The following is an 8775-nucleotide window of genomic DNA, read 5'->3' as shown; positions in this document are numbered from 1 at the left end:
CGGAGCCACCAGCGCAGAGCTGGGCACAGCCTGGCACATTCTGCCAGGTCTGGAGCCCCCGGTGCAGAGCTGGGCACAGCCTGGCACATTCTGCCAGGTCCGGAGCCACCAGCGCAGAGCTGGGCACAGCCTGGCACATTCTGCCAGGTCTGGAGCCACCAGCGCAGAGCTGGGCACAGCCTGGCACATTCTGCCAGGTCTGGAGCCCCCGGTGCCGAGCTGGGCACAGCCTGGCACATTCTGCCAGGTCTGGAGCCCCCGGTGCAGAGCTGGGCACAGCCTGGCACATTCTGCCAGGTCTGGAGCCCCCGGTGCAGAGCTGGGCACAGCCTGGCACATTCTGCCAGGTCCGGAGCCCCCGGTGCAGAGCTGGGCACAGCCTGGCTGTGCTTCTGCTCCTGTTTGGAGCCAGCCTGGAGCCAGCAGCTGCTGGGGCATCCCCGTCCCCCGGGACTGCTCCAGGCCCCCGGGACAGCAGGACTCCTGCTCCCGCGGGGCTCTAGGTGTATGTAGGGCACGCAGGCACCAGCCCCCCACAAACCCTCTGTGGGCGTCTGGGGGTGGTTGAGAGCAGATACGAACTAAATCCCTTCTTCTGCACCGCTGGGGAGAGCGGCGACCCCGAGACCTGCAGGCCTTAATCCACGGCTTGATTACAAACCCTCCACATCTGCTGCGGGGGGGCTGCGGGCACCGCTCCGACCCTCCCCGAGCGGCGCCTCGGACCGGGCACAGCCTGGGAGCCGACCGGGGGTGCCCGGGGAGCTCCGGCGCAGCCTCCCCGTGCCCCGGTACCGCGCTCACAGAGCGCCGGTGCAGCCCGGGCCGCTCGCCGTGCCGAGGAGCGGGGGAATCGAGCTCCCGGGCGGAGCATCTCCCGGGGGTGGCCGGGACTCTGCGCCGCGCCCTGCCCGGCCCGGTTCCCCCCCGCCCCGTGGGCGGAGACGCCGGCCCCGCTCCGCCGCGCGGCTGCAGCACCGAGAGCGGCGGCGCCGAGGGCGCTCGGGGCGCGCAGCATGAGCGCCCGCCGCCTCTTCGGGCTCTTGCTCGCCGCCTGCGCCGGCTTCCTGCGCCCCGGTCCCGGCTGCCTCGCACGTAAGTGGGGCCGCAGTCCCGGCAGCGGCCGCTCCGCACTGCGGGACCGCGCCCGCCGCCCCGTCCGCGCATCCCCGAGCAGTCCCCGCATCCTCCGTTCCCTCGGGCGTCCCCTCTTCTTCCCCGGGCACCCCTGCCGTCCCTCGGGGTCCTCCGCTGCCGCTGTTCGCACCGTGCCCAAGGTCACCGCCGGACGCGGCCGTCCGGGCTCTCCCGCCGACCGCGCCCCGCCCGCGGCGGCCCCGCCGCAGCCCCCCCGCCGGCCGCAGCCTCCGGGGACCCGAGACAAGCGGGACAAGCGGGACGCCCCGAGGTTCCGGGATGCCCCTGAATGCCCCGGAGAGCGGGGACGCCCCGCGGAACCTGCCGGGCTCTGCCAGCACCTCGGCCAGCGCCGCCGCCCGCGGGGCTGCACCGGGCCCGACCCCGTACCGGGGCTGGGGGCAGCCGTTCGGGAACGGGAATCGGCGAGGCCCTGGTCGCACCGGGCAGCTCCCCGTGGCCCCCTGCGACGGCGCCTGGGGTCCCTTCTCCGGGGCCGGAGCGAAGGGGCATCGAGGCGGGGGTCGGTGGTACAGGGGAGGGCAGAGTCGGGGGGCGGTGGACTGGGGGTTGATGCAGCACAGTCCCTACAGTGAGAGCTGGGGATGCTCCTGAGCTGCCCGGGCTCCGTCCGACCCGGTAGGGGACTCTGAAAGGTGTTCGAGACCCCCGCCCCTCCAAAGGGTCTTCTGCCGGCGCCGCGAGGGTTCGCACGGGATCCCCCGGGATCCCACGCGGGATCGTTCCCCGCCGGGGCGGGGCGGGGCAGAGCGGGGGTCCCGTCGCCCACGTCAGTGCGGAGGCGGCTGGTGCCGGCGCCGGGGCCCGCAGAGGTGTGTCAGCTCCGCTGCAGTGGGAGGGGAGAGCAAAGCGGGCCCGCCGCGCCGCCGGCCCGAGGGAGCCGCGGGGTCCCCAGAGCTCCCACAGGGACACTGCCCAGCTCAGTGCTCCGAGGCCGCCCCCAACTCCATTCTCCCCTCAGGACCCTGCTATGATGAGCTCGTTGCTCCCCTTTACTCCTACTCCATCGGTGCCTCCTCCAGATACAACATCTTCTACTCGGCCAGCTTCGCCCGTCTGCACAGTGAGTCCCCCGCAGGGGAGGTGGGCAGGGGGTGTCCCTGGCCGGGCTTTGCCTCTCGCGGGGCTGAGGGGCCCAGTCAGGTGCTGCGGTGGTGCCGAGCAAGCAGCGGTCGCTCGGTCGGGAGCCGAGGCGCTGAGCTGCTCCCCCCGCAGGCACCAGCGGCTGGTCCCCCGACCCCCGGGACAAGCAGCCCTGGCTCCAAATCGACCTGATGCAAAAGCACCGGATCAACGCAGTGGCCACGCAGGGAACCTTCAACACCTACGACTGGCTCACACGCTACATTGTGCTCTATGGAGACCACCCCACGAGCTGGAAACCCTTCTTCCAGCAGGGCAGCAACTGGGTAGGGGGGAGCCCGGGATGGGAGGGGGCTCTCTGAGGTGGGTAGAGAGCCCTGACTCGGAGCAAGGTGCTGACAGTGACCCTTCATCCCCAGACATTCTTTGGGAACGTGAACGAGAGCGGGGTGGTGCGGCATGACCTGCATTACCCCATCCTGGCACGGTACATTCGCATCATTCCCGTGGCCTGGAACCCACGCGGGAAGATCGGGCTGCGCCTGGGCCTCTATGGCTGCCCCTACCGTGAGTACCTGGCCAGGGGCTCCAGCAGCCCTGCCTGGTGGGATCCTGGCTCTGGCACACCTGGAAAGCTCTCTCAGAGGGGGTTGTGCCCAAACACTCTGCAGCCATGGCAGCAGAAGGGTGTGTTCCCCGTGCCAGGGCACCTGCTGCTGCAGGCGGTGACATGGCTGGGGCTGCTCTGCTCTCCCCAGGGTCCCACGTGCTCTACTTTGACGGGGACGATGCCATCTCCTACCGTTTCCGAGCCAAGAGGGTCAGCACCTTCGAGGATGACATCTCCTTCAACTTCAAGACACTGGAGCAGGATGGGGTGCTGATGCACGGGGAGGGCTCACAGGGTGACTACATCACAGTGGAGCTCAAACAGGCCCAGCTCCTCCTGCACATCAGCTTAGGTGAGCCAGGACCAGGGGCTGGGGGTGTGGGGCCGGGGGGCCACGGGCTGATGCTGGTCCTCCCCAGGCAGCAGCCCACTGCACGCCACTGAGGGCCACACCACGGTGGCCGTGGGCAGCCTCCTGGATGACCAGCACTGGCACTCCTTGCACATTGAGCGTCTTGGCCACTACGTCAACCTGACGCTGGACGGGGAGGTCAAGCGCTTCCGCTGCCGCGGCACCTTCGACCAGCTTGACCTCGAAACGGAGGTGGGTGCGCTGGGCAGGGGCTGCCAGGATGCTGATGGTGTCCTCCAGAGAGGGGGTGACACCCTCCCTCTGCCTGCCAGGTGTTCTTTGGAGGAGTGATTGACCACGACAAGCAGCACCTCACCTACCGGCAGAACTTCCGGGGCTGTGTGGAGAACATCATGTTCAACGGGGTCAACGTCGCTGACCTGGCCCGGCACCGGCGGCCCAACATTCGCTTTGAGGTCCAGCCTGGGGAGTGGCCCCTTCTCTCCCTGCTGTGGGGGGGACCCCTTTCCTGGGTGTCCTTAGCCCCACTGTGGGGTACCCCCTTCCCTGGGGCTGGGCTCCCTGCCTGCTGTGGGGTGATGTGGGGCCGGGCAGCGGCCGTGCTCAGCCAGGCGGTGTCGGATTGACCCTGCAAGGTTGTCCCTGGCCTGGGGCACCCGCCTGGCTCTGCCAGGCATTGGGATCAATTGAGCACGATTGAGGCCAGCACTGCGGGGATGAGAGGGGGACATTCCCTTCCTCACCCCTCCCATGGTCACCCCCAGGGCAATGTGGGCCACTACTGCCAGGACCAGCTGACCAGCCCCATCACCTTCGCTGGCATCAACAACTACGTGCGGGTGCCGGGGATCCCACGGAGGAACCGCCTGGCTGTCAGCTTCCGCTTCCGCTCCTGGGACACCGTGGGCCTCCTGCTCTACACCGGCTTTTCTGATCGCCTGGGCTCCCTGGAGATGGTGCTGAGCGAGGGCCAGGTCAATGTCTCCATCGCCCAGCCTGGCAAGAAGAAGCTGGAGTTTGCTGCAGGTGGGCTGGGGTGTCAGTCTGGCAGTGGAGCGTCCCCAAGCACCTTCCTCTCAGTTGTTATTATATTGCAAGAGTTCTGTTGTCATTACATTGCAAGGGTTCCATATTGCTAGAGTTTGGTACCTCCTTGATGTTTCTTGTAGGCAGCTCCTCTAGGCACTGACTCTTCCTTCTTCTCGCAGTAAGCAACTGACTCCAGTTCCCCTCAACCAACCAATCCACTCTTATAACACTCTTCGTATTATCGGCTACAGCTGTGGCCTGTTAAAATCAGGCCTGCTCCTAATCTTCAATAATTAACTCATCTGCAACTCTTTAGGGGGTAAGATTACTTTCTATACTACCTGTACTTACTTATATTCTATCCCCCTACACCTCTCTGCACAGGGCATCGCCTGAATGATGGCTTCTGGCACTCGGTGCACCTGGTGGCACGGGAGGGCTCAGCTGTGGTGACCATTGACGATGACGATGGTGCCGAGTTCCGGGTGGCGCACCCCTTCCAGCTACGCACTGGCAGCCAGTACTTCTTTGGAGGTGGGCAGCAGGGCGGGCTCTGGGGCAATGGGTGCCTGAGGGCTGCTCACCCCCATCTGTCTTGCAGGCTGCCCCAAGCCGGCCTCAGTCACTGGCTGCCGGTCAAACCAGACGGCTTTCCACGGCTGCCTGCAGATGCTGAACGTAGACATGCAGCCCGTGGACGTGGAGCTGCTGACACTGCAACGGCTGGCACAGTACCACAACGTGTTCTTCAACGTCTGTGGGATCACAGACAGGTATGGACCGGGATGAAGGTGCTGCCTGGGAGTGGGGGGCATTGGGGGCTGTGCTGGTGCTGGGACAGGAGCTCTCTGTGCCCTCAGGTGCACCCCCAACCTGTGTGAGCATGACAGCCGCTGTATCCAGTCCTGGGATGACTTCATGTGCATCTGCGACCTGACGGGGTACAAGGGGGAGACCTGCCACAAATGTGAGCCTGGAGCCTCGTGGGTCAGGGACAGTAGGGGCACCTGCAGCCCCTACTCCTGCCTGGTGCCTCCCTTGCACTGACCTCCACCCCATTCTTCTCTTCCAGCCCTTTACAAGGAAACGTGTGATGCTTACCGGGTCAGTGGGAAGACCTCAGGCAACTACACTATTGACCCAGATGGGAGTGGGCCACTGAAACCCTTCACGGTGTACTGTGACATCCGAGGTGGGGGTAGCAGGAGGGCAGAGGGGACCTCTTTGGGATGCCCCTGGGAACCAATCCTTGCCTGTGCATTGGAGCTGGAACAGGATAGAGGGAGCGGGGGTGTCCTAGGGATCAAGTCCTAAAGCTCCCCTTTCACTGCAGAGGACCGAGCGTGGACCATCATCCGGCACAACCGTCACTACGCCACGCGGGTGACGGGCTCCAGCGTGGACCAGCCCTACCTGGGGGCCGTGGAGTACTGGAACGCCTCCTGGGCTGAGGTCTCCGCCCTGGCCAACGCCTCTGAGTACTGCGAGCAGCGCATTGAGCTCAACTGCTACAACTCCCGCCTGCTCAACACCCCCTGTGAGCGCCGGGAGAAGGGGATCGGTGCTGCATGGCTGCACTGTAGGGCTGTGGGTCAGTGCTGCATGGCTGCACTGCAGGGCTGTGACACAGGACAGTGTCCTGACCCTCCTCTGTGCCTGCAGCTGGGCTGCCCTTCAGCTTCTGGATGGGTCGGAACGATGAGCGGCACTACTACTGGGGGGGCTCGCGCCCGGGCATCCAGCGCTGCGCCTGTGGGCTGGACAAGAACTGTGCTGACCCCCAGTACTTCTGCAACTGTGATGCTGACCATGCAATTTGGTGAGTGGTGGCAGCTGTGGAACAGGAGCTGTGGGGTGGGGACTGCAGTCATGGGGGACACAGACTCTGGGGTATTCAGATGGGGGTAACGGGGCTGTGGGCTGGCGAAGGGACAGAAACACCTCATGGCCCCTCTGATGCACTCACATTTGCAGGAGGACAGACAAGGGTCTGCTGACCTTTGTGGACCACCTGCCCGTCACCCAGGTTGTGGTTGGAGACACCAACCGCACTGGCTCTGAAGCCCAGTTCGTGCTGGGGCCCCTACGGTGCTATGGAGACCGTAAGTGAGCGGCCCCACAGAACATGCCCTGCCTGCAGAGTGCCTACATGGAGGTGTCCCACATGGAGGGACCCTGCCCACCCCTCACTGCCCCTCCTGTTCCTCGCAGGCAACACCTGGAACACCGTCTCCTTCAACAGGGGTGCAGCCCTGATCTTCCCCACCTTCCAAGCCAACCACAGCCTTGACATCTCCTTCTACTTCAAGACGACTGCCCAGTCTGGAGTCTTCCTGGAGAACCCAGGCTACCGAAACTACATCCGCATTGAGCTCAACAGTACGGGGCGACAGAGGGTGCAGGGCTGTTGTGGGCAGAAGGGCTGGGGCCTCTTCTCAGCACCGTGTCCTTGCAGCCACCAGGGACGTGGCATTTATATTTGACATCGGGAACGGGGACGAGAACCTGACGGTGCGGTCGGTGGTACCCTGGAACGACGATGAGTGGCACCAGGTGAAGGCTGAGCTCAACGTCAAGCTGGCCCGGCTGCGGGTGGACAAGCTGCCCTGGGTGGTGCGGCCATTCCCCCCACAGAGCTTCGTCCGCCTGGAATTTGACCGGCCCCTCTATGTTGGTGAGAGCCCCTGGCAACATCCCTGCACCCCCGGGTCCCCACGTGCCACAGGGCACTCAGTCTCGGCCCCGCTGCAGGCGCGGCAGAGCACAAGATGCGCCCGTTCCTGGGGTGCCTGCGGGCGCTGCGGATGAACGGGGTCACGCTCAACCTGGAGGGCAAAGCCAACGAGACTGAGGGTGTGAGGGTCAACTGCACCGGCTACTGTCAGGACCCGCCGGTGCCCTGCCAGAACAGCGGGCTCTGCGTGGAGCGCTACAGCCACTACACCTGCAACTGCAGCGTCTCCGCCTTCACCGGGCCCTTCTGCAACCACGGTGAGCGGCAGCGCTCCGCGGGGCGGGAGGGGCCGAGGAGCCGGCGCTCCCCTCACCCCGTGGGCTCTCCCGCAGACATTGGTGGGTACTTCGAGGAGGGCACCTGGGTGCGGTACAACATCCTGCCCATGTCGCTGTACGCCGCCCGCGAGTTCGCCAGCATTGTGAGCAGCCCCTGGCAGCCCCTGCCTGGCTACAACCTCACCAGCGAGGAGGTCAGCTTCAGCTTCAGCACCACCTCAGCACCTGCCGTGCTGCTCTACGTCAGCACCTTTGTCAAGGACTATATGGCCGTGCTCATCAAGGATGATGGTGAGGGCAAGGCCCCCTACCCTGTGGGTGCCACTTTCTGAGCCTATAGATGGACTGGATGTGCCCACTGAGAGGTCCAGCCCTGCTGACAGCCCTGTGCTGCCCACAGGGAGCCTGCAGCTACGCTACCAGCTGGGCACCAGCCCCTATGTCTTCACTCTCACCAACAAGCCAGTGACGGATGGGCGGCCCCACCGTGTCAACATCACCCGCCTGCACCGCACGCTCTACACCCAGGTTGGGCTGGGGCACCCTCCCAGTAGGGCCTGGGGGCTTCAGGTCAGGCTGGGAGAGGGCATGGGCAGGGTGGCTCTGTGGGCACTGATGCTGTGCACCTTCTTCCCAGGTGGACTACCTCCCTGTCATGGAGCAGCAGTTTTCCCTGTTTGTGGACAGCAAGCTGGACTCGCCCAAAAACCTGTACCTGGGTCGTGTGATGGGTAAGCTGGGTCCTGCCCTCAGCTGGGGTCTCTGGGGTCTCCTCTGCACAGCATGGCCCTTGCCCTCTGAAAGGGATGAATAACTTCTTTCTGTGGCCCCACAGAGACTGGCGTGATTGACCCCGAGATCCAGCGCTACAACACACCTGGCTTCTCAGGCTGCCTCTCAGGGGTGAAATTCAACACCCTCGTGCCCCTCAAAGCCATCTTCCACCCCACCAGCCCCCTGCGACCCTACAGCATCCGGGGAGAACTGGTGGAGTCGAGCTGTGCCTCAATGCTCCCCCTCAGCACCCTCCTTATCCCTCCTGAGATGGACCCCTGGTACATGGCCACAGGTGGGTGCTGTGGTGGGACCCTGGCGGGGATGGAGCCCTCGTCAATCACCAGCTGCAGAAGGGAAGCTCCAGCATGAGACCTTGCTGCTGCCTCAGCTGCCTCCTCTGTCTCTGCAGAGTTCCCCCACGTGCACGACGACGGCTGGATTGGGATCATCATCGGGTGTAAGTGAAGCCTCTGGCTGGTATTCCCCACTGGCACGGCCCCGCGGCCCCTCCCCATTCCCTCACTGCCGTCTCTTCCCCGCAGTCGTGATCTTCCTGCTCCTGCTGCTGTCAGGGCTGCTGGTGCTGCTCTACTTCTACCACCACCGCTACAAGGGCTCTTACCACACCAACGAGCCCAAGGCCATCCAGGATTACGGCGGTGCTGCCAAAGCGCCGGCGGCACGCAAGGAACAGAACCTGCCCCAGATCCTGGAGGAGCCGAGAGGGGACTAA

General features: G+C 65.0%; 1 protein-coding gene across 1 annotated transcript; it reads left to right on the top strand.

Annotated features, from left to right (window-relative positions):
* The first annotated feature begins 979 nt into the window (after positions 1-979).
* Positions 980-8775, top strand: CNTNAP1 (contactin associated protein 1). Its single transcript, XM_030966087.1, has 24 exons — positions 980-1095; positions 2120-2221; positions 2374-2567; positions 2661-2808; positions 3000-3203; positions 3271-3455; positions 3536-3679; positions 3989-4250; positions 4638-4787; positions 4855-5026; positions 5114-5220; positions 5326-5445; positions 5587-5790; positions 5916-6072; positions 6228-6355; positions 6465-6632; positions 6709-6927; positions 7005-7244; positions 7320-7556; positions 7666-7793; positions 7903-7996; positions 8101-8334; positions 8452-8499; positions 8585-8775. The coding sequence occupies exons 1-24, from the start codon at positions 1017-1019 to the stop codon at positions 8773-8775; spliced, it is 3915 nt and encodes a 1304-aa protein (XP_030821947.1). The 5' UTR covers positions 980-1016.

The sequence above is a fragment of the Camarhynchus parvulus genome, chromosome 27, assembly GCF_901933205.1.
Source record: "Camarhynchus parvulus chromosome 27, STF_HiC, whole genome shotgun sequence".
Classification (NCBI taxonomy): domain Eukaryota; kingdom Metazoa; phylum Chordata; class Aves; order Passeriformes; family Thraupidae; genus Camarhynchus; species Camarhynchus parvulus.
The sequence above is the reverse complement of the archived record's forward strand: the minus strand, read 5'-3'. Positions and strand labels throughout refer to the sequence as shown.

Excerpts from the sequence above, each read along its gene's own strand:
- CNTNAP1 (XM_030966087.1), top strand. The coding sequence starts at position 1,017 with ATGAGCGCCCGCCGCCTCTTCGGGCTCTTGCTCGCCGCCTGCGCCGGC. Across the intron at positions 3,456-3,535 it reads AGCTTGACCTCGAAACGGAG|GTGTTCTTTGGAGGAGTGAT; the intron begins GTGGGTGCGCTG and ends TCTGCCTGCCAG. Across the intron at positions 5,446-5,586 it reads GGTGTACTGTGACATCCGAG|AGGACCGAGCGTGGACCATC; the intron begins GTGGGGGTAGCA and ends CTTTCACTGCAG.